The sequence below is a fragment of the Carassius carassius genome, chromosome 39 (assembly GCF_963082965.1).
Source record: "Carassius carassius chromosome 39, fCarCar2.1, whole genome shotgun sequence".
Lineage (NCBI taxonomy): Eukaryota > Metazoa > Chordata > Actinopteri > Cypriniformes > Cyprinidae > Carassius > Carassius carassius.
Window position 1 is genome coordinate 27,403,376 of NC_081793.1, and position 26,808 is coordinate 27,430,183.

Below are 26,808 nucleotides of genomic sequence, written 5' to 3' on the forward strand. Positions count from 1 at the left end.
AATAATGTATGCAGACGTTTACTGAAATGTATTGTTTGAGTGATTCATTCCAAGTTTGTTGAAGTCTGAATCAGAGAAGCTATTGAAGCATGTGTCTCAACCGCCTCGTTCTCGCCAATCAAACCAGAGACAGATGCAGAAACTATCCTGAAATACACTGTCTCTTAATTTGATATCACAAGAAAACCACTGCAAATACACACATATAAATATAAGACATCAGATGAGTTGATTCAGGGTTGTAATCATGGCCGTAGCCAGGCTTTGAAAATCTGTGAGGTCCTGGGGGTTTCTATAATAACCCCCTTATTATAGAATTGTGCTATAATAACCCATATAAATACAACTAATTATGTACACTAACACTTTAAAAAAAGACAGAAATGTAGATGTTTTTGGAGGGATGCTCATTTTCAAATCATACCCTATTTATTGCATCAAAGTTTGTTAATACTATATTTATGGGGTGGATAATTGTATCAGTTGTTTATTATTCAAGATTATTATTATTATATTATTCAAGAGTCAAGATTACAAAAAAACAAACTTAACATTTAACTTCAGTGGCACAGAAGGTAAACCATGGGTTAAAAATATTTTGACGTGATTGACCCGGTTTTGAATCCGACTTAAGCAAAAAAAATTCTCCCTTTTCAATTTTCAAATCACATCAGAAAATCATTTATTTTCAATGAATATTAAGTAAATAATCAAAAAGTTAAGGTTAGGTGTAGGGAGGGCTTTATTATACCAATGAGGTGGCATCCATTAAATTAGACTCAATAAGGAAAGTTACAAAAATAAAGATGTAAACAACATATAGTTAATTAGTTTCAAATGGTGAAAAACATTGACATATTTGATCAGAGGGCTTATTTTAGTAGGCTTTATTCCTGCTCCAATCCACCTATACCAACACAATTTTTTTTTCTCCATTAATGGCTCGTTAATGTCCCGCACAGGCAACAGCAACATTGCACTTTGAAATGTGGACTGCAGCCCTTTGGTCTGTCAAAATTATTCTAAATTACTTAGTAATTATTTCTAAACAAATTATTAAAAATGATCCTGACGAGTCCTTAAAATTATACATAAAACAAAACGTCAAATAACTTTAGAGACGTCAACAGGCAGAGAAATGTTACGGATGGTTTTACTCCACCTGCATTCACTGATTCTCCCACCGACTAAAGGAACTGTGTTACTGTGCCTCTTAAGACTACTCATCAATTCACAGCCTTTAAATCCATATAATCTGTGCTTTTATCAATGGATTTTTTTTTTACTTGTAGTACTACTTAGTAGTGCAGTATGTGCGATATATTTCATCCTTCCTTAAATACATTTGTAAAAATATAGTATTTTACAAATTAATTTGTAGTGCACTAAGTTTGTACTTAATGAAATCATGAAGTGAGCACATTTAAAGTGTATTTTCAGTTAATATAGACATGTCAATCTATTTCAGTATACCTATAATTAAATAAATATATTTTAAATACAATTAAGTATATTTTATTTTCACTAGGGTCAACCAGACTAAACAATCGCTTCAAGATTTGCTGCTGATGTACTGGGCATTAAACATGTCTCCACAAAGACTGAGCATGTTTCAACTTTTACGTAACGTTTATTTATTCACCATGACTCCTTACTGGCTCAATACATAAAAACAACAACAAAATGAGCTCTTGTTACTTTATTGTCCTCCTGGTCAAAATCAACTGCGGTCAACAGATCCTCTTCCTATTTTGATCCTAAACTCTGGAATAACCTACCTAACATTGTTCAGGAGGCAGACACACTCGTGCAGTTTAAATCTAGATTAAAGACCCATCTCTTTAACCTGATTTACACATAACACACTAATACGCTTCTAATATCCAAATCCGTTAAAGGATTTTTAGACTGCATTAATTACAACCCGAATTCCGGAAAAGTTGGGACGTTTTTTAAATTTTAATAAAATGAAAACTAAAGGAATTTCAAATCACATGAGCCAATATTTTATTCACAATAGAACATAGATAACGTAGCAAATGTTTAAACTGAGAAATTTTAGACTTTTATCCATTTAAAATTTAATGCCTGCTACAGGTCTCAAAAAAGTTGGCACGGGGGCAACAAATGGCTAAAAAAGCAAGCAGTTTTGAAAAGATTCAGCTGGGAGAACATCTAGTGATTAATTAAGTTAATTGATATCAGGTCTGTAACATGATTAGCTATAAAAGCTTTGTCTTAGAGAAGCAGAGTCTCTCAGAAGTAAAGATGGGCAGAGGCTCTCCAATCTGTGAAAGACTGCGTAAAAAAATTGTGGAAAACTTTCAAAACAATGTTCCTCAACGTCAAATTGCAAAGGCTTTGCAAATCTCATCATCTACAGTGCATAACATCATCAAAAGATTCAGAGAAACTGGAGAAATCTCTGTGCGTAAGGGACAAGGCCGGAGACCTTTATTGGATGCCCGTGGTCTTCGGGCTCTCAGACGACACTGCATCACTCATCGGCATGATTGTGTCAATGACATTACTAAATGGGCCCAGGAATACTTTCAGAAACCACTGTCGGTAAACACAATCCGCCGTGCCATCAGCAGATGCCAACTAAAGCTCTATCATGCAAAAAGGAAGCCATATGTGAACATGGTCCAGAAGCGCCGTCGTGTCCTGTGGGCCAAGGCTCATTTGAAATGGACTATTTCAAAGTGGAATAGTGTTTTATGGTCAGACGAGTCCAAATTTGACATTCTTGTTGGAAATCACGGACGCCGTGTCCTCCGGGCTAAAGAGGAGGGAGACCTTCCAGCATGTTATCAGCGTTCAGTTCAAAAGCCAGAATCTCTGATGGTATGGGGGTGCATAAGTGCATACGGTATGGGCAGCTTGCATGTTTTGTAAGGCTCTGTGAATGCTGAAAGGTATATAAAGGTTTTAGAGCAACATATGCTTCCCTCCAAACAACATCTATTTCAGGGAAGGCCTTGTTTATTTCAGCAGGACAATGCAAAACCACATACTGCAGCTATAAGAACAGCATGGCTTCGTCGTAGAAGAGTCCGGGTGCTAACCTGGCCTGCCTGCAGTCCAGATCTTTCACCTATAGAGAACATTTGGTGCATCATTAAACGAAAAATACGTCAAAGACGACCACAAACTCTTCAGCAGCTGGAAATCTATATAAGGCAAGAATGGGACCAAATTCCAACAGCAAAACTCCAGCAACTCATAGCCTCAATGCCCAGACGTCTTCAAACTGTTTTGAAAAGAAAAGCAGATGCTACACCATGGTAAACATGCCCCGTCCCAACTATTTTGAGACCTGTAGCAGAAATCAAAATTGAAATGAGCTCATTTTGTGCATAAAATTGTAAACTTTCTCAGTTTAAACATTTGCTATGTTATCTATGTTCTATTGTGAATAAAATATTGGCTCATGTGATTTGAAAGTCTTTTAGTTTTCATTTTATTAAAATTTAAAAAACGTCCCAACTTTTCCGGAATTCGGGTTGTAGGTAAACCGGAACCGGGAACACTTCCCATAACACCCTATGTATTTTCTACATCGTTAGATAAATGGCATCTACGCTAATATTAGTCTGTTTCTCTCTTATTTCGAGAAACTGGAATTGAACTGCTGGTTTCGTCTGGTCAGAGGAGAACTGGCCCCCCAATTGAGCCTGGTTTCTTTCAAGGTTTCTTCTCCATTTTGTCACGGATGGAGTTTTGGTTCCTTTCTGCGGTCACCTTTGCCTTGCTTAGTTGTGGAAACTTAATTTCCAGCGATATCCTTGACTTGATCGCAAATGATTTGCAGAGCTACTATTTAAACTGAACTGAGATGGATGATGACATCACTGAATTCAATGATGACCTGCCTTTTACTTAAAAATGTACACACTCAGAAAAAAATGTAGAACAAAAGCTAATAATATTTACCAATTTAGTACTAATAGGTACACTTTAGGTATTAATATGTAAGACTAGTAAATAAGGTACTGCCACAGTGACAACTAGTACCTTTTTTCTGAGAGTGTACAAGTTAATTTAATATAAAGAACTCTGATCAAACAAATCTGTATCATTCTGATATTTCACATAAATCAATATAAAAAAAACATATAGCATAGGATAAAAGCATACTCAGTAGGCCAAATAACATACAGTAGATGGTTATGATTCCTCACTACACACTTTTAACAAAACTGCTGATGGTGACCAGTGCAACAATAAATGTGTTAAAAGCCTCGTGACCTGCACTGGATGTGAAACACAGCTGCTAAACAGTCCTGTGGTGTTGTTTAGATGCTCTTTCTGACTACCCTTATGAAAAAGTAATATACTTTAAGTTTATTTTATTAAGTATACTTAAGTAAAGTTCAAGTATATTTTTAAGTATACTTATGTAGCAAGTATACAAATATCAGAGTTCTAGTAGTATACTTGTAAGTGTGCTGTTTTAATACTCCCTGGGACTAAATTGGCCCACTTTCTATTATATAAAATATATGAATATCTGAACATACAAAACATCCAAAGAAAGAACAGGGTATCTGCTTGTAAACAAAAACATTGTAGCTTCATGGATTATTAAAAAAAAAAAAACACTTTAATGTACATTTAATAACATTTTGGACAAAAAGCTGAAAAAAGACTGCATTGGATTAAAAATGATAATCAAAACGTAGATGGAGGCGAGCAACACCCCAAAGCTTGACTGTAATTATTACCTCTTAATCTGTCATTTTATTCCACAGTTTTGATGCTGTTTCATGTCAGACGATCGTGTTACATGTGTTAGTATCTGGTGTTTCTTCTTCTTCACTTGTGTTTTTTTGGAAATTCTGTTTAGAAGATGTGTACTAGCGCCCTCTACCATATAATAATGAAAGCACAGGAGTATAATATTCTAGGAGTATAGCTCAAATATATTTATAATTTTTGTAAGTATAAGTCAAGTGTACTTAAATGTCATTTTAAGTATATTTATGAGGAGTACATAAAGTCCATTTCTGAGAAGTACATAAAAAGTATTTATTATTTTTTGTAAGGGTATTTACTGTTCTCATCCTCTTTTGTGGCAGAATCAGCTGTTTTATAGTCTAAGAGACATATAGACAAAGGTTTTTGGGATTGTACTTCTTTTAAATAATTTACATTATGCAATGAAGACGATTTCATTTGCATCTCATTAGCTCTGTACTTGCATTCTGGATAATGACAATAAAGTTGAATCTAATCTAATCTAATTATGACACCAAGGTGACAGTGATCTCAGATGTAGTCAGCTTTGGATCACCTTTGATGAGAAAATAAATAAAAAATAATCTGTAATATCTATAAGAAGATTTTTATGACATGGTTTAACCCTTTCATGCATAGTGGTCACTACAGTGGACAGCTATTAAAAAAGCATTTTCTTGAATTTGCACGGGTTTTTATGGCAAAGTTGCACATCAATCTCTTCATTGGACCCTGGTGCATAATCCTATAAATTGCAACCAAGTGGCAAGCCTTTGTGTTTTGATTTTTTCCCCCTCCAAACCAAGATGGCCAAGGGTCAGTCAGACAAGCCAAGTTGCTCCAGAATATCCACCCATTCCTTCTATCCTAGGAGACTCTTGTAGGTAAAAAAAATATTGCAGCATAAAGCAATATCTAATGAGTCATATCACAGTAAAATTTTCCAAGTTTTGATTTAAGATTGAGAGAAAACTCTGATTAATCACATGTGGACGTCATGCATGCAATGGCTATAGTTCAGCTACAATTCATAACTATAATGTGAATATTGTTTTTGAAATTTAAAACTTAAAAACTTAATATGCATTGACTTTTTCTACTGTAAATAAATGTATTTGTATTATTAGAATGTAATTTTCATTGACATTGAAAAAAGTCATGTGATTACATAATGTATGACACTTGTAATGCATTACTTTACTTGTTAGATCAAAAAGTAATCTGATTTTATAATGCATGTTATTGTAATGCGTATTTTTACTAATAACATCAAAAAGTAATCTGATTACGTAATGCATGTTACTTTTAATGCGTTTCTTTACTCATAACATCAAAAAGTAATCTGATTGCATAATGCATGTTATTTGTAATGCGTTTCCTTTCTCATAACATCAAAAAGTAATCTGATTATGTAATGTGCATTATTGTAATGCGTTTTTTTACTCATAACATCAAAAAGTAATCTGATTACGTAATGCATGTTACTTGTAATGCGTTTCTTTACTCGTTACATCAAAAAGTAATCTGATTAGGTAATGCACATTACTTGTAGTTAATTACTTGTTAGATTAAAAAGTAATCTGAATGGGTTATGCATGTTACTTGTAATGCGTTACCCCCAACACTGATCATTTCAGATGAGATTGAAAAAACGTATCGCTAGGTTTTCTCAGAGGAGGGCTATGATAGAAATGTGCATGTCCATCTTGAACATAATCATAATTATCAGCTAATAAGGGTAAATCTCCATACTCTGGTGCACTGGAGGGAGCATCTGAGTGGTTTCCACAGTTGTACCTTGACAGGCTGTAGAAAATTCTGAAGGAATCACGTCCTCATGTTCTGATATCATAGATACGTGAAGTGCAACTTGTATGAAGTTGTATGAAGCCATTGCAATATTTATATTTTTTGCATATATTTTATAGTTTTCACATTATTTGATATAATTGCATTGATTAGTTTGTTAAATTCACATACTTTATCTGTTTGATTATTGTCTTATATTTAATACAGTGTATCTTCAGTTTAAACCAACCGCATGCTGTCCACTCAAGTGGACATCTGAAGATCTCTTTGAAAAATTTGTAAAAAAATAAAATAAAAATCAATTCTTGTTTTTCATGCCCTAAGAGCAATAAAAACACATAGGAAAAAAATCCTGACTGAGGTTATCATAATTCATGCATGAAAGGGTTAAATTGATTAAAAACAACATTCTCATATCTGAAAGATAACAGTTTATCTATTTAATACAGCAACTGCATAATGGTCTAAAAACTCATTAAGAACTACATTTGCCAATCTAAACTTTTCCCAAACATGTTTTTACCATCAGTGGCTTCACAGACAAATACATATGCCCAAACCAGTGTTATCATTTTCAAAGCATTTACAACGTCCATGGTTTTGCTTTGACATTAATTCTTAAACATCTTAATTTAATTTAAAAGGCATGAAGACAAAAATGCAGTCACCACTGCAATTAAATAAATTATATATATATATATATATATATATATATATATATATATATATATATATATATATATAGATAGATAGATAGATAGATAGATAGATAGAAAGATAGATATAAAGATAATCAAACATGTCACAGTATAGTGCAACAGCAAAAAATGAATAAATAAATAAAGCTAGGAAAATACTGATTTTAAATATAATTAATTACATAATAAAAATAAATAAAGATCTATTAAAAAAATATTTGAAAAGTATATTTACATGTACATCTTGCTTGCTTAACAAAATCTATTAAAAATCTAATAGATTTGGTTTGATACTAACTTTTTTATTTAGTAAAATAGCTTTTTATTATAACCTTATGTTTTAACTGTGCTGTCAATAATAAGCCACAAAACACACGCAGCATCTTTAGCCTCAGACTAGTGGAAGTGCTCAATATTGCGTCAGGCTTACATATGGTTCAGTTTTCTGCCAATCTGCTCTTGTTCTACTACAGAGGTCTGCCATTAGCTCATTTAAATATTTTAATGGTACTTCACGTACAAAAATACACTGTGTTCATTTTTACACGTTTGAAAGCATTTTCAGTATGTGAACTGCAACTACGGCAAGAATTATATGGATTTATTAGTACATTAAAAAATTAATTGTATCTTGTAGTGCATGAGTTTGTCACAAAGGTTAAAATCAGGTGTCTACTGGAAGTGGTTAAAGATGAGTGTATGTAATAAAGGTGACTGTCATGTTCAGTGGTTCATGTTTAATATAAGAGAATTATTGTGCACTTAAGGGATGTTTGTCTTCTCCTTGAGCATGTTTTACATGTGTGACACAAGGACATAAACTTAAACTGCTTATCTCTGACTTTATTTTCCAAATGAAACCTAGTTCTGCAATTTGGAGAGATTCTCTCTGCACTCCACAACATGATTTCTGAAAGTCCTGCTAATTCATTTTTCCCACGAAACAATCGGATACAGCTATACAGCATCTCCACTGTTCATAGTGAATCAGAACAAACAGCATGAAAACACCATAAAGACTCATTTATATGATTAGCCACCAGACCACACTACATCTGTAAGTACTCTTTCATTTGTTTTATTGCTGTTGCGTAAATGGGTGATGACGAAACTTTCCTGGAAATAGGAAACAGCTAAAATAGATCCTTCTGGGACTCCTTTATTTATTTATAATTCTGTATAAATGAAATTTTCAGCTGAGACGCACTGCATTCTTTCTGTCAGATAATCACTGAACTAGTTAAGACTCATTTACTAAAACCCAAGCAACTGAGACCCTGAAATAAGATCAAATGCTTTAGCTAGATCAACACACCGAGCAGCACAGTACTGTTTATTATCTAGGCATCTAATAAAATCATTTGTTGTCAACATAGCAGCTGTAATAGCACTATGACCTGAGCGGAAACCTGACTGAAATAAATATATTATTTTCCATTAAAAACTGTTTTACTTGGTCATTAACAAGAGATTCAAATACGTTTGCAATAACTGATTGCCTTGAAATAGGTCTGTGATTTTCTCATTTAAAAGGGTCACGCCCTTTTAACAAAGGGAGAATCATAGCTGATTTCCATGCATGTAGAATTACATTTGAAATTAAACATAGCAGTATTTGGTTTGGCTATGAAATCTGCCACTGAAAAAAATAAAAAAAATAAGGCTCTATATTATCCGGCCCTGCTGATTTTTTACAGTCTAAATTTAATAGAGCTTTCACTCTAAAAAATGCTGGATTATTTCAAGACAACTTTGGGTCAAATTTGGACTAACCCAACTTTTGGATTAAAAAATGTGTAAAAATGTAACATATTTGACCCAAAAGTTGGTTTTGAAACAACCCAGCATTTTTTAGAGTGTTGTGAACTTGTGCTACTAAAACTGGAGTAAAAGTAAAAAGCTGATGACATAAATCAACACTACCTTTTGTTTTATGTTCTGCTAAATTACTTTCTTCATCAGAAGTTAAACCAACAACAATAAAATAACTATTAAAGTCATTAACAATATTTTATTTCCCCTTTTTAATTCTTGCCTTAACCTTTAAATATTCAGGCAAACTAGTAGAAGATTTTAGCCCAGAGACTGATTTAGTCAAATTAGAAAATTTAGTTTAGATTTTCATTTACCATGTTTAAATAATAATCACATTTGGAGTTTTTAACTTATTTTGTACATTTATTTCTTAATGTCCTATAACGTACCCAATCCAAATGGCTATTTGTTTTCTTTGCTGTGGTCCATAGCATCTCGCTCTTTAATACGAGAAGTGATTAACTCGTTAAACCAGGGATCATCTCTGTCTCTTATCACAGTAAAACTGATTAAAACGTTCTTTGTTGCATAAAGCGCTATAGAAATAAAGATGACTTGACTTGATTCAAACAAACACCTGACCATCATCTCTTTGACTCACAGCAGTGATCGAAAGATTACATTAATGGTTGACCACATGGCAAAACTATTTATTATAAAATTATTTTTGTTTATCATTTGTTTAAATATAATTTATTTGTGATAAAATATTTATAACATATTTATTTTTTGCATACTTACGGATCAGCTCTTTGTACTCTTCACCCATTTACTAGTTTATCTGCTAGAACTTACCCATAAACAGAAGATACAGATATTCATCTTTAGATATTATCACAAGTCTTTATTCCTTTCAATGTCCTTTTAAAAAAAAAAATAAGATACTGTACAAAACCACATCATTCGACTATTATACAATATATAAAAATGACATTCATGATAGACATTTCTTGAAAGTCAGAAAACACAGTTTGAGTTTCGCTGTGTTTCTTCTTAAAGTTCACAAAGGTTTGAGTTTATTAAAGTCATAAACTCTGATCAAACAGATCAATAATATGCTGTTATTTCACAGAAATCAATATGAAACAGAAACAAGAGTTTTAAAACCCACAGCCAGAGTTATATATTCAGTAGTTTGAGATATAAGATAGTGTAGAGTTTAGTGGAGTTCAAATAAAGCTTGTGTGTTTCGTGAGCACCACATGAAAAGTCAAACAAAACTCAGTGCTATTATATCACATCTTCTGGACGATTGTTGTCCTCATCATGTCTGACTCTCAGAAACATCCAGTTCTGGCGTCTACAAAGTTTGGTGAAGTTTGGTTTTGTTTGGTGAATGATCGCCATCATGATGAAGATGAGGATGATGATGAAACCAGACACAACCACAGCGATGACAGTACCTTTGAATCTTGGTGTCTCTGGTGGAGAGGATCCTGATGGGTTTACTGGGTTCACATGCCTTGAGGAAACTGAAGAAATAATCAATAGTTATATTAAATATATAATAGCTTTCCAAGGGTTTAACTATCTTTTTCAGGTTTAATTGTCTTTGTTAACCGGTTTAAACCACTGTTAGTAGATTAAAACATAAATGTACATTTGCAAAGATTGACTAAGTTATAAGCAAAAATGTTACAGTATGCAGTACCTGTGTTAAGAGTGAAGATTTCAGCTTTTCTCGTTCCACACTTTGTTTGCACAAAGAATCTGAATTGTTCTTTCATCGCTGTAGTTGGAGTGTAGAGGCATGTGAAACTGTTTCTCTGTTCACAGGAGTTCACAGGGACATCTTGACGACAGATTGCAGAGTCATTAAAGATCTCAGGGTATTGAAACTTATACATTGTAATGCAGCATCCAGTGTTCTTCAGAGAGACGCTGCAGCTGAGAGTCACTTCTTTCCCCACAGATCCAGTCACATCATCACAGCTTACACTGATACCTGAAAAATAACGATGAAAATCATATAATAGAGGAAATGAAAAACAAAAAATTTCTGGACGATTGTTGTCCTCATCATGTCTGACTCTAAGAAACATCTATTTCTGGCCTCTACAGAGTTTGGTGAAATTTTGTTTTGTTTTGTGAATGATTCTTGAGGAAACTGAAGAAATAATCATTAGTTGTATTAGAATATATAAATTTCTTACCAACAGTTTTACTCTTTTTATTATTTTCAGGTTTAATGGTCTTCGTTAACTGGTTTTAAACCACTGTTAGTAGAATGAACATGAATGTACATTTGCAAAGATTTACTAAATTGTAAGCAAAAATGTTACAGTAAGCAGTACCTGTGTCAAGAGTGAATTCTGTTCCTTTCGCTCCACATGTTGTTTGCACAAAGAATCTGAATTGTTCTTTCATCGCTGTAGTTGGAGTGTAGCGGCATGTGAAACTGTTTCTCTGTTCACAGGAGTTCACAGAAACATCTTGACGACAGATTGCAGAGTCATTATAGATCTCAGGGTATTGAAACTTATACTTTGTAATGCAGCAGTTAGTGTTCTTCAGAGAGACTCTGCAGGTGAGAGTCACTTCTTTCCCCACAGATCCAGTCACATCATCACAGCTTACACTGATACCTGAAAAATAATGATGAAAATCATATAATAGAGGAAATGAAAAACAAAAAATTTCTGGACGATTGTTGTCCTCATCATGTCTGACTCTAAGAAACATCTATTTCTGCCCTTTACAAAGTTTGGTGAAATTTTGTTTTGTTTTGTGAATGATTCTTGAGGAAACTGAAGAAATAATCATTAGTTGTATTAGAATATATAAATTTCTTACCAACAGTTTTACTCTTTTTATTATTTTCAGGTTTAATGGTCTTCGTTAACCGGTTTTAAACCACTGTTAGTAGAATGAACATGAATGTACATTTGCAAAGATTTACTAAATTGAAAAAGTCACATCATCACAGCTTACACTGACATCTGAAAAATAACAATGAATATCATATAGTAGAGGAAATGAAAAACAAAACAAAAATTATACAATTTTTAATTATCTTTTTTTTACATCTCTGTAAAAAAATCAGAAAATCTGAATCTGTCTTTCATTAGAGAACCTATTCATAAATAAAATCACTGCATTATATATTTAGTTTGTTACATTTAGAATTGTATCCAGCCGTGGGAAAGTCAGTTAATTTATTAATATAAATCAATACTGCAGTATAAATACAAAATGTGTTTACTAAGAGCAGAATAATACAGCGATCTCTGCAAGCAGCCTCGTCCTGACGGTTTCTTTTAATCATGTGCAGCAGATATAATCAGAGCAACACAAGATCCTGTAGTCAGGACTCAAAATGTGATTTTGCACCAATCTGTATGAACACATTGTTTTACATAAAAGAGCACATTAATGGGCAGAATTTATTTATTTATTTATTTTTACTGCTCTCTGAACGTATTGGATTTCACTTCCTATTGTGCAAACTGTCCAAACAGTAAATCTGTATTTTTGAATCATACTAAGAGTCATACTGGGTATTTTAAGAGCCAAGTTTTGTTTATCTATGAATCAGATTTGACCATGGTTTCATCATCTCAGATTTAGCCGCTCTTTAAATTCTCACACTTTCTATGGAAAGTTTATTCTCTTACCTTCATCATCTTGACAGACAGCAGTAAAGGTCCAAACCAGAATGAACAGTTGCACAGCAAATACAGCATTCATGGTTGATTCTGCAGAAGAAAAATAAAAATAAAAAACCTGAAACATTTTGACAGTCATACATCATTTCATGACGACAGACGCAACACGACACTGTCATTATTAGCCCGCTAGAGGGCACTCAACTTTAAAAACCTAAATACCGTAGGCTATATAGGTCATAATAACCTACAGGTCAGTCTGATTCATTCTACTTCCAATAAACACCTACATCTTCCAATGCATTTTCACATAATTTATAGTCTATTTGATCTAATACCAAGACTAAATATAATAATTACACATTTCAAATATACCCTATATATACTTCAAGTCAGAGCTTTACTTCTTCAGTATATCACACTTAAATCATTTGAAAGGTTTCACCCAACATAATAAATCATGCTTTAATTCGGAGGAGCTGAAGGAACACGTGAGAGCAAAATACAACCGCGAAACCACAAAATTTATTACAGTAAAGCACTGAGAGCTCACACTAATGAAACACGTGCGGTCATTAAAAATATCCGCTAAATCTAAAGAGCCACGACAGAAATTAAACACCATGATTATTTATTTTCTGTTGCATTATCTTCACTGGCAGAACGCAAAATAATAATAATAATAATACTGCAGCATTAATCAGACAAAGTCATTAACATATAATTATATTCACATGCATTTTGAAATATAAAATGTGTAATGAGTGTAGACTTACTTGAAGATTTGCCCATAGCTGGTTATGGATTATTAAAGGAGATATTTTCCCATTCAGAGAGAGTTATTTCTCTCCCGAGCTCTGTGTGTGTTCACAGTCTGAGTTCAGACTCTCTGACTCTCTCTGCTGCTCACAGAGACTAAATACTGAACCTCTAAACTTTCACTTTCGACATGACACAATGCTCCTCAAACAGGCTCGTTCTGGCAATACGGAGAAACGGGAGAACTCCGAATCACAACCGGTTTGGCTCGTTGCCCTGTTCTTTTTCTGACTTCGCTAAATGTCAGCACCTGTTAGCAGCAGCACACTACTCCTCACTCAAAACACTGTATGATAAAGGACATCACGAGGCATTATCATTATAAGTGTTACAGTAGTAATTTAGCAGACAAATTCACATCATATAACCGGTTTAGAGGGAGTAGAGCAGACAACAACACAACCATTACAAAACTTGAAGATGGTTAATTTTGGTAAGGGGAAAAATATTACTATTGCAATAACATGTTCATTATTATGATTTTATTATAAAGATATTGTAATGATGTAATCGTTAGAATTTTGACAATTTAGAAAATATCAGGAGAAATTAAGAGAATGACACAAGGGTGATTCTGTTTCACAAAGATACAAATGAACTTAACAGTGCTTGTGAAAACTCTATAAAAACTCTATTAGTCTATGAAGTAAAAATAAACAAATCCCAGTAAGCTACAGAAGTTAGTTAAGACAAGAGCAGTGAGTGCTTCTCTATTTTTAGGTTGTTTGATTAACATTATTAACATAAGAAATGCATGCAATAAAAATTAATGTTCATCAGTAGTTGATTTTCTGTGTAATTATAGCCACCTGACTGTGTGAATGTCCATGAATATAAGCGGTCAGAGCAGGGGTCAGAAACTAAAAGTCCTGCCATATGTTTCTTCTATCCATGATCTGAGACAGATTATTTCACCAGAGGAGGAACAAAGTCATTCCTTTCAAGTCACAAGCAAGTCTCCAGAAAAAAAACACTGACCATCATGGAGGTCAGTGTTCACTTTAGTTGGGCTCTTGACCCTTGTCTTCTTGTGTTAGATCTCTTTCTGCAGAAATGCATGTGCTATTTTACAGTACAGGAGATATTAGTCATCATGAGCTGGTGTGTTCATGCCTAGAAGCCTGAGCTGATACAGTTATTTTTGTTCAATATTGAAGCATTACAGTGGAATTTGTTTAATATGACTTTTTTTTTGCAGTTCTGTAACAGCTGAAAGGCAGTTAATAAAGCAATGAGAGAAACCACGTCATGATGTTCATTAAAATGAGTTACAAGCAGAAAGGGTAAGCTAAACTACTACTTCAAGCTTTTGATTCAGCAATGCACAAAATGTTTGCTGTGAAACAATATTGCATTTACTTAGAAGCAAATTACATTGGATTTCTTAAAAGAGTCAAGAGACAAACTAAAGCAAACCTTTGCCATAATTATGGTGGCATCCTGTGTTTTTCTTTTTCTGCAGTTGATTTCATCCAAGCCTGTGGTTGAAGTCAGATGTAATTCTGGTGTTTCTTTTTTCTTCAATGATGTTGATTGTCAACAGTAGGTGTTCATAACTAATTCAAAATCATCTTTTAATTAGACACTTAATTATCTCATTAACTTGAACTCTTTGGGAACTTGGGATTGAACTTTCTTGTGACTTGAAAGTAATGACTTGGTTCCTCCTCTTCTGAAATCAGATCTCAGATCATGGGTGGAAGAAACATTTGGCAGGACTTTTAGGTTCAGACCCCTGGATTTCCCCCTCTGTCACTGGGTCAAAACAACCCAATAGAGCTGGGTTTGTCCCTCTTTAACCCAGTGCTAGGTTGTATTTAACCCAGCAATTTTAAGAGTGCAGGGGTCATAAGGAGGATTTTATTTACAGATGGCTGAGTCATTATCCAAGACTGTTTAAACATGTTATTTATAATGCAGCATTTAGTGTGCGGCTCAGAGATGAATGTGTGAAGCTTCCGATGTCATCCGTGCACAGTTATTTTGAATGCACAAAAGCTAAGTTTTGTTGCTTTATATTTATTACAAATGTATGTTTTTTTTCCATATACTTATAATGTTATTTTGTAATTATAAACACACTGGTTTATAGCATAAAAAGGTTTAACCGTTTTCTGCACTTTGTTATCGGACGACTCACACATTCACAGAAATATGCTTACTTCGCCTGCATTTTTTATGTAATTCATAACTGAATTTGACCAGACAAGAAGCATTCTGCCACTTTACATCTTCAGTATATTAGACTTGTGAAAAAAAAGGTTGATGCATTTTTTTAAATAAAAATGTTATCTGCAAATGATTCAAATTCAAGACATGGTTATGGCCTTGAATACCTATTAACCTTCTGTACAGAGATCAAAATCAACAATGTTTTAGTGGCTTAATAAAATAACTTTTAATAACTTTATTAATAACTAGACTTAACTGGCTGTATTTACCAATATATAGTCATACATATGACCCTCTTCCAAAAATGGTAAAGACGGCTTCGTATCTTCCATTTACCTTTTTTTTTTTCTTTGAAAGACACAAAGCCATTTATGACAACATGCTTTGTTAAAAACAGTATATAAAGAAAACTGAATTAATTGGATAAACACTTATCCACCCACGAGAGAACCTACCATTACAAAATCTCTCCTTCATCAAAGGTAAAAAGATTTTAAATGGATTGCTTCAATTGTAAATGCACAGTTGTTAAATCACTTGTCAGAATATGAATGTAGTTTGCAAAAAATTTCCATCATGTTGAGCAATATGCTTTAGGTTCATGAATTTCCCTCTACATATGCGTTCTGAAATCACTGCTTTGTAATCTGCCAGCAAAAGTACATCTGTGTCTTGCCAATATTTTTCCATTGCATCACCAAAGTAGGCTCCAACTCTCTGCGTCACATGACAGAGAAGCAGTCCAAGAATAAAAGCTCGGCTGAACAAAAAATAAATCAGTGTGTCAGTGTGGGTTGTTATTGTCTGAGGCAAACAGGCAAATACCTGTCCCTGTAACTTGCTTAAACTCCCCAAAAGAAGTCAAAAGAAAAACAAAATGGGTGCAGTTTGCAGTAAATATGTATCTTAAGTGTAATATCATTGAGAGTCTTGTACATCACTGTCTGTAAATATAAATATCAGCATCAGCCATGAAATACATGTCAAAATCAGACAGATGAAATGAAATTAAGGTGTTATTCTTTATTTGCTTATCATATTACATAAATGTTAGAAGACACTACAATTCAAAAATATGATAATGCATTATTTTATGGCCTAATTTGTCCGTATTATTGATCTATAATTAATATGTACACTGTAAAACCCGACAAGTTAACTTAACTCAAACCGTTTGAGTAAACCGATTGCCTTGATTTAAACCATGTAAGTTTTGAAACTTTGCATTCAAGTAATTAAGTGATTAACTAAGTGCTGATTGAGAATTAGTGATGAACAGCTGCTGTTAACAAACAGAATCACTGAAGAAAAGAGAAACACAAGAACTACTACAACTGACTTCAGACACAGCCTTAGATGAAATCAACTGAAATAAAATACATGAAATCTCTCAAGATCTGATTAAACAACCCCACAAACAGCATCACCAGCTCCACTTATTAATAACCAGACTGACTTTATTTCTGTCAGACGTCTACAGAAGATCTTATTGAGAATGAACTAAGGTTTAGATGTTGATTTATTGTTTCATTTGAAGTAACCATGTTAGAGATCAGTGTTTGCTTTAGTTGGGCTCTTGACCCTTGACTTCTGTCTTTGTGTTTTCTCTGGCTGTTATAACCGTGTGTTTCTAAAACACATTTGTTGTAATTCAAAAGCCCAGAAGAAATGCCATTAGGTGTTAACCTGTACCTAGGTGTAGGTTGTTATACTTTATATTGGTGATGATAATCATCAATTATTGAACTGTACGACTCCGATGAAATATATGTTGTGTAATTTGATTGATTATAGTAAATGGATGCTAAGAGCCAGTGTTTCTGTGATAATCAGATAATACAAAGACTTTCCAAACAGTTTGGACTTCTATGGTTTCAATTAGTCACACACAGACATCAATAATCAGAATATGAACCTCAACAATGGTGACCATAAAAAAAAATGCTGCAGAGCATGCTGGGAGCCATGGATGAGTTTTGTAATACAATAGTACCCAGCATGCATTGCAGCATGTTTTTTTTTCGTCACCATTGTAGAAGTTCATATTCTGATTATTAATGTCTGTGTTTGACCAACTACTGGCATAGAAGAAAAATGAATGTGTACAAAATGTTTAGAAAGTCATTTTTATATTAACTGATTATCACAGAACCACTGGCTCTTAGTGTCATTTTCACTACAACCACTTCTACAAATTACACAACACCTATTTCATCAGAGATTAGACTCTGTACGGCTCAATAACTGTGAATAATAATGAATAATTATCATCACCAATATAAAGTATAACAACCTACACCTAGGTACAGGTTAACACCTGATGGCATTTATTCTGGGCTTTTGAATTACAACAAATGTGTATTAGAAACACACGGTTATAACAGCCGGTTATAACAGCCAGAGAAAAGACTACGACAGAAGTCAAGGGTCAAGAGCCCAACTAAAGCAAACACTGATCTCTAACATGGTTACTTCAAATGAAAGAATAAATCAACATCTAAACCTTAGTTCATTCTCAATAAGATCTTCTGTAGACGTCTGACAGAAATAAAGTCAGTCTGGTTATTAATAAGTGGAGCTGGTGATGCTGTTTGTGGGGTTGTTTAATCAGATCTTGAGAGATTTCATGTATTTTATTTCAGTTGATTTCATCTAAGGCTGTGTCTGAAGTCAGTTGTAGTAGTTCTTGTGTTTCTCTTTTCTTCAGTGATTCTGTTTGTTAACAGCAGCTGTTCATCACTAATGTTCAATCAGCACTTAGTTAATCTTAATTGCAATGTACATCTTCTTTCAACGAACTCAACTGAATTAAGTTCAGAGTACTCATAACTGTTAGTTTTTTCAACTTAAATGGTTTAAGGCAATCGGTTTCCTCAAACGGTTTGAGTTAACATAACTTGTCAGGTTTGAGTGAGGCTGTGTCTGAAGTCAGCTGTAGTTCCTTTCTCTCTTTTCTTCTGTGATTCTGTTTGTTAACAGCAGGTGTTCATCACTAAACTCAATTATCACTCAATTAATCACTTAATTACTTAATTGCAATGTATATCTTCTTTCAGTGAACTCAACTGAATTAAGTTCAGAGTACTCATAGCTGTGAGTTTTTTCAACTTAAACGGTTTAAGGCAATCGGTTTCCTCAAATGGTTTGAGTTAACATAACTTAAGGATATCTGTTTACTCAAACGGTTTGAGTTAAGTTAACTTGTCGGGTTTTACAGTGTACATATGCTTTAACCAATAACATTATACAGTATTTCTAAATCACTTCTACTAATATTTTAACAAAAACATATCTAACGATCTCTTGCAGAATTACTTTAAGGTAAGAAATACGTTCATATCTACACATCAACTTCACTGGTAAACCTCTGAACAATGTTTCTGAAGAATGGTGTTGGATATCAAAAATGACTTTTTTTTATGTGAATTATAGATAATTATAGATTATCCTAGCCTGTTTTGATAAAGATTTGACACGTTTTCATAAAGTAGAATCACTTCCACAGTCCATATAGACAAATCATGACCTGATCTACAGTAAGTCTCTACAGTATATATATATATATTTAAGTTACTTTAGATTGCTCTCACTGTAGTAACCATGCATTTAAATTGTTTTGTTATTTAGTAGAAATTTTAATTACATCTGTCTGTGTCTCATCTATCTTCACTGTGCTCAAACTCTCTGTGTCATGTGACAAAGAACCAGTTCAAGTCAGTTCTCAGTTGGCTGATAAAGTATGAAGGCTCCTCAAATGTAAACTGTGTGTGTTGCTTCAAGATAGAAACCACATTTGTGTTGTGTTTTACTTACTTACTTTTATGTAGCAAATTTGCTAGAAAAGGGAATATTTATGATTAATTATAACTAGTTATAATTAATTATGAATATTTAGTTCTGATCCTAGAATTAACTGTAGCAGAATCAATATTACAATTATTTAATCCGTTCATCCAAGGACAGTGTAATCATTTATCAATTCTAGGAAGGATTATTTTCCTGGCCAAGAAAGAATAACTTTCCTACTTCATACAGTAGTAGCATTAACTTAGCATTTAGCAAGATATCAAACATTCAGTGACTTCGAATTGTGAGCAGCACATTTAGACAAATTGATTGTTAATATAATGGATTTACTGAATGAACATATAACTAAACCAAGCAAAACACATGTATATACATACAGAATGAAGGAAAGTATAGAAAAGAGAGGGAAGAGCAAAAGATTGGCAGTATTTCACATCAATTAACCACAACCTAATGAGAATCATCAAAGAATCAAAAATCACATTAAAAGGGGCTCAGACTTAAACATGCATCTTAGTAGTTGTAAACAGTTACTTACATTGACTTCATTGCTGAACAAGAGTCCTGATGCAGTAGATAATAGAGGTTCTTGATGAGTTCTTTCTGAAGATAGGAAAGTCCACAGCAGTTCGACAAAGTTATTTTGAAGATAAAAACTGCCTAACTAATACAAATAAAGAATTGTAACTAGGCTACTATAATAAGTAAGCATACAAACAACACATGTATATAACAGATACACGTGTGTGTGTTGTGAATTGTGAAAATGTGAGTTTGCTGGTCAGCCAGGCCCTTGGGGCCTAACATCAGTCTATCTAGTTATCTTGGAATGTCTTCAGCATTTTTCATAAAATAGGGGTAAACATTGGCCATTTAACATATATAGTCATGACCAAAAATATTGGCACCCTTGGTAAAATATGATCACAGAAGGATGTAAAAATTCATCTGCATTGTTAATCCTTCACAAATAAAATTCACAAAAATGTATCCTTTCATTGGATAATACGAATTTTAAAATGGGGGGAAATGTCATTATTAAATAAAGGTTTTTCTCAAATACTCATTGGATACAATTATTGGCACCCCTATAAATTCTTATGAGTAAAATATCTCTGAAGTATATTTCTAGTCATATTCACAATTTTGAGCACTCCAGCATATATAAACATGAAATTTCCAACCATGGCTTCCTGTTTCACAAAAATATAAAGAGGTGGAAAAACAAAGTCCAAATTTACTTAATCATCCATCAAAATGAAAAAAAACAAAAACAAACTAATGATATATTTCTGATGTGCAGCAAAGATAATTGAGCTTCACAAAGTAGTGAAGTGGCTTTAAGAAAAGTGCTAGAGCAGTGAAAATTTCCATTTCCACCATCAGGGCAATAATTAAGAATTTTCAATCAACAGAAAATGTTACGAAACTTCCTGGAAGAGGACGTGTGTCTATATCGTCCCAATGTGTGGTGAGGAGGAGAGTTTGAGTAGCTAAAGACTCTCCAAGGATCAACATTCAAATGGGACTGGCTCTTATGCATGGTGAAATGAAGTAAAAAAAAATAGCTTTTTAGCAGCAAACACTCAAGATGGGTTTGGTGAAACCAAACCCACAGAGATAAAAAGTACCCCATGTGTACAACGAAATATACTGCAGTTTTTTTATGTTGTGGGCCTATATTTCTGCTGGAAGTCCTGGACGTCTTGTTTAGATACATGGCATCATGGATTCTATCAAATACCAACATATAAAAAAATCAGTAAGTGACTATTAGTATCAGTAAGTGAAATATTATATTGGGCCATGTTTGGATCTTCCAACCATACAATAATCCAAACATTATTGTACCTCAGAAACAACACAAACCTCAGAAACAACACAAAAATTAGTCACTGAGCACAAAACCAAGCCTCTGCTAAAGCCATTCCAGTCCTCTGACCTGAACCCTACAGAGAATTAGAGGAGTGAACTGAAGAGAAGAAGCACCAACAAGGAGCTGTGAATCTAATGGGTCTGGAGTGATTCTGGATGCAGGAATGGTCTCTGATCTCTTGTCAGGTGTCAAGAAAATTTAGACCTGTTAAACTGAGCAAATGGAGGTTTCAAAAAGTATTAAATAAAATGGTGGCATTAATTGTGGCCAATGTTTATTAGAGAAAGATGTCTCAGGTTTACGAATGTAACCATGGTTCCCTGTGTAGGGAACAAGACACTGCGTCCTCTAGGGGCCGCTATGAGGAACACCTTGTCATGACCCTTGTCTGAAGCATACATTGAGAAAACACCAACGAGTTGTCCGGCGACAGCCTCTGATGTCACTATGGACTATGGATAAATAGGCTCCAGGAGAATAGGTCATTCACTTCTTCGTCTGAAGCTTGCGTCCGAAGCATGGCAGGGAGCTAGAGGACGCAGTGTCTCATTCCCTACTCAGGGAACCATGGTTACATTCATAGACTGAGAGGTTCCCCTTTCGAAGGAAACTTCGAACTGTTTCCTCTAGGGGTTGCTATGGGGAACAGTATACCCATGCCGCCATGCTGAGGGAGTGCAGGCCAGAATCATGGCGAACATTAGAATACCAACTCTACCATTTACATGAGAGTTGCCCCTGGTACGTTAGACGGCTGTCCATGACATTACCCCTTAGGGCCAAAGGCCCAGGCTACATACCCAACTTACTTGTTAGGGCCTCGGTCAGGGGTAGAGCTGAAGGCTTGGAATCAGGAAATATTCCTTTAAAGAGATACAGCAAAGAACCTAGCATCTTATACTAAGTCTTGCCTGTCACACAGTGGCTACCACTTGCTCTTGCATAAGCTTGCTGAAGGAGCGGTCTCAACAGATCCCTAGTAGCAACACCCTGTTTAAATAGGTATCCGAGGAAACATAGGTGGAGTGGTGCCCAAGATGAATGGGGCTTTCACCAACTCAAGAAAGGGCATGAAGCAACCACACAAAGCCCTCACCATATAGGACTTTAGAAAGAACGCAGAGCACTAGCATGCAAAATTTCCACAGTGAGGATTTCATAGAGTGCGCAAAGACTTCACATGCACACTTATCAACATGGATTTTAAATACTGTTTCTAAGGAGGGGGCTCCCGTAGCACTCTGATAGAGCAAATCATAGATGGAATGGTGCAACCTAAAACAATATGTTTGAGATTCATCAACTCAATCTGTGGAAATAATGCTGGAGCACTCTGGGGTAAAAACAAAGAACTCAATCTCATGTGAGAGGAGAACTCCGAATTCAGAAAGAGATTATCACACTCAAAGGCGACCCTTTTTAGTAAAGGGGAGTGCTACTAAACTACCACAAAACAGCAAATCCAGTTCACTTGGAACAATAAAGATTTATCTTAGAGGTCCAGGATTGACTTTTGGCTTATTTCAAATGAGTTACTAGACAATGTGGAAGAAACCAAAATAGAACCCTCAGTTTTTTCTGATCATAATATGATTAAATTAGTACTATGTATAAGGGATCATTCAATAAAATATAAACCAAATTATTGGAAATTAAATAATTCACTTTTGAGTGATAAAATCTTCAAAGAAAAAGCCAAAAAAATCATAAATGAAAATTTGATAAAAGCAAAAAAAGACAAAATATATGGTAAACATTGGGATTATACAAAATTTCAGATTCGTAATATGGCCATCAAAAGGGCAAAAGAATTATCTAAGGAAAAAAGACAGAGACAAGATAGAATACTCAAGGAAATAATTTCTATATATAAAAAAAATGAGCAATCACAAGCTGACATCAATAATTTATTTGAATTACAAGCTGAATTGGACAATATCTATGAAAATTTGGCACAGGGAGCTTTTATTCGGTCTAGGCGAAAATGGATTGAACATGGTGAAAGGAATACAAAATATTTTCATAATTTAGAAAAAAGAAATGTTAGAGTTAATAGTATATATAAACTTAAAATTAATGAACAGATTTCTGAAGATCCCCCAAACATTTCTAATTTTGTGGAAGAATTTTATAAAAAACTATACTCTAAACACAACAGTAGTCAGAGCTCATATTTCCTCTCTTGTATAAAAAGTGTGGCTCAAGGTATTGATGAAACTCAAAAGGATATTTGCGATCAAGACATATCCCTTGAAGAACTTAAAAAGAACTTTAGTAAGTTAAAAGATAATAAATCCCCGGGGAATGATGGCCTTACAGGTGAATTTTACAAGGTATTTCAAGGTTATGTTTCTGAATTCTTATTATTAGTTTTTAAGGAGGCTTTGGAAACCTGTAGGCTTCCCCCAACAATGTGTCAAGGTTTAATTACATTGTTACCTAAACCCAATAAGGATTGTTTGCTTCTTGACAATTGGAGGCCTATAACCCTAATTAATAATGATGCAAAATTATTGGCTCATATTTTTGCGCAAAGAATAAAATTGTGCTTAGATACAATTATAGATGATAGCCAGTCTGGCTTTATGCAAGGACGACATATTAGCAATAATATTCGATTAATCTTAGATTTAATTGATTATAAGGATTACATAACTGATAATAGTTACATTCTATTTATAGATATATACAAAGCCTTTGATACTGTGAAACATGATTTTTTATTTGATGTACTAGATGTTTTTTGGTTTTGGTCAATATTTTAAAAGGGCAATACAAACTTTATATAGTGGCTGCAATAGCTTAGTTAAACTTCCTTGGGGAACTACTCGTACACTATAAAACCCGACAATTTAACTTAACTCAAACCGTTTGAGTAAACAGATTGCCTTGATTAAAACCATGTAAGTTTTAAAACTTTGCATTCAAGTAATTAAGTGATTAACTAAGTGCTGATTGAGAATTAGTGATGAACAGCTGCTGTTAACAAACAGAATCACTGAAGAAAAGAGAAACACAAGAACTACTACAACTGACTTCAGACACAGCCTTAGATGAAATCAACTGAAATAAAATACATTAAATCACTCAAGATCTGATTAAACAACCCCACAAACAGCATCACCAGCTCCACTTATTAATAACCAGACTGACTTTATTTCTGTCAGACGTCTACAGAAGATCTTATTGAGAATGAACTAAGGTTTAGATGTTGATTTATTGTTTCATTTGAAGCAACCATGTTAGAGATCAGTGTTTGCTTTAGTTGGGCTCTTGACCCTTGACTTCTGTCGTAGTCTTTTCTCTGGCTGTTATAACCGGCTGTTATAACCGTGTGTTTCTAAAACACATTTGTTGTAATTCAAAAGCCCAGAAGAAATATCATCAGGTGTTAATCTTCACCTAGGTGTAGGTTGTTGTACTTTATATTGGTGATGATAATCATCAATTATTGAACCGTACGACTCTGATGAAATAGATGTTGTGTAATTTGATTGATTATAGTAAATTGATGTTAAGAGCCAATGTTTCTGTGATAATCAGATAATACAAAGACTTTCCAAACAGTTTGGACTTCTATGGTGTCAATTAGTCACACACAGACATCAATAATCAGAATATGAACCTCAACAATGGTGACCATAAAAAAAAATGCTGCAGAGCATGCTGGGAGCCATGGATGAGTTTTGTAATACAATAGTACCCAGCATGCATTGCAGCATGTTTTTTTTTCGTCACCATTGTAGAAGTTCATATTCTGATTATTAATGTCTGTGTTTGACCAACTACTGGCATAGAAGAAAAATGTATGTGTACAAAATGTTTAGAAAGTCATTTTTATATTAACTGATTATCACAGAACCACTGGCTCTTAGTGTCATTTTCACTACAACCACTTCTACAAATTACACAACACCTATTTCATCAGAGATTAGACTTCGTACGGCTCAATAACTGTGAATAATAATGAATAATTATCATCACCTATATAAAATATAACAACCTACACCTAGGTACAGGTTAACACCTGATGGCATTTATTCTGGGCTTTTGAATTACAACAAATGTGTTTTAGAAACACACGGTTATAACAGCCGGTTATAACAGCCAGAGAAAAGACTACGACAGAAGTCAAGGGTCAAGAGCCCAACTAAAGCAAACACTGATCTCTAAAATGGTTACTTCAAATGAAACAATAAATCAACATCTAAACCTTAGTTCATTCTCAATAAGATCTTCTGTAGACGTCTGACAGAAATAAAGTCAGTCTGGTTATTAATAAGTGGAGCTGGTGATGCTGTTTGTGGGGTTGTTTAATCAGATCTTGAGAGATTTCATGTATTTTATTTCAGTTGATTTCATCTAAGGCTGTGTCTGAAGTCAGTTGTAGTAGTTCTTGTGTTTCTCTTTTCTTCAGTGATTCTGTTTGTTAACAGCAGCTGTTCATCACTAATGTTCAATCAGCACTTAGTTAATCTTAATTGCAATGTACATCTTCTTTCAACGAACTCAACTGAATTAAGTTCAGAGTACTCATAACTGTTAGTTTTTTCAACTTAAATGGTTTAAGGCAATCGGTTTCCTCAAACGGTTTGAGTTAACATAACTTGTCAGGTTTGAGTGAGGCTGTGTCTGAAGTCAGCTGTAGTTCCTTTCTCTCTTTTCTTCTGTGATTCTGTTTGTTAACAGCAGGTGTTCATCACTAAACTCAATTATCACTCAATTAATCACTTAATTACTTAATTGCAATGTATATCTTCTTTCAGTGAACTCAACTGAATTAAGTTCAGAGTACTCATAGCTGTGAGTTTTTTCAACTTAAACGGTTTAAGGCAATCGGTTTCCTCAAATGGTTTGAGTTAACATAACTTAAGGATATCTGTTTACTCAAACGGTTTGAGTTAAGTTAACTTGTCGGGTATTACAGTCAAGGCAATCGGTTTACTCAAACGGTTTGAGTTAAGTTAACTTGTCGGGTTTTACAGTGTACATATGCTTTAACCAATAACATTATACAGTATTTCTAAATCACTTCTACTAATATTTTAACAAAAACATATCTAACGATCTCTTGCAGAATTACTTTAAGGTAAGAAATACGTTCATATCTACACATCAACTTCACTGGTAAACCTCTGAATAATGTTTCTGAAGAATGGTGTTGGATATCAAAAATGACTTTTTTTATGTGAATTATAGATAATTATAGATTATCCTAGCCTGTTTTGATAAAGATTTGACACGTTTTCATAAAGTAGAATCACTTCCACAGTCCATATAGACAAATCATGACCTGATCTACAGTAAGTAGAGTAAACTCTCTGTGTCATGTGACAAAGAACCAGTTCAAGTCAGTTCTCAGTTGGCTGATAAAGTATGAAGGCTCCTCAAATGTAAACTGTGTGTGTTGCTTCAAGATAGAAACCACATTTGTGTTGTGTTTTACTTACTTACTTTTATGTAGCAA

At 33.9% G+C, this 26,808-nt stretch overlaps 1 protein-coding gene and 1 long non-coding RNA gene across 2 annotated transcripts in view; both read right to left on the bottom strand.

Moving 5' to 3' along the window:
• Positions 1-9,885: 9,885 nt before the first annotated feature.
• The window catches only part of LOC132121706 (uncharacterized), a 31,308-nt gene continuing 14,385 nt past the window's right edge, over positions 9,886-26,808 (bottom strand). The window contains exons 3-5 of the mRNA XM_059531417.1: positions 11,357-11,647; positions 10,714-11,007; positions 9,886-10,534 (exon numbers count right to left, since the gene is read on the bottom strand). Of these exons, the coding sequence (XP_059387400.1) occupies positions 10,293-10,534; positions 10,714-11,007; positions 11,357-11,647 (827 nt within the window). The 3' untranslated portion in view covers positions 9,886-10,292. The remainder of the gene's footprint in view (positions 10,535-10,713; positions 11,008-11,356; positions 11,648-26,808) is intronic.
• Positions 11,974-13,619, bottom strand: LOC132121710 (uncharacterized). The gene is made up of 3 exons (XR_009426299.1): positions 13,444-13,619; positions 12,677-12,757; positions 11,974-12,001 (listed from the first exon to the last, which is right to left on the bottom strand). It is a non-coding gene; the product is annotated as an uncharacterized LOC132121710 (long non-coding RNA).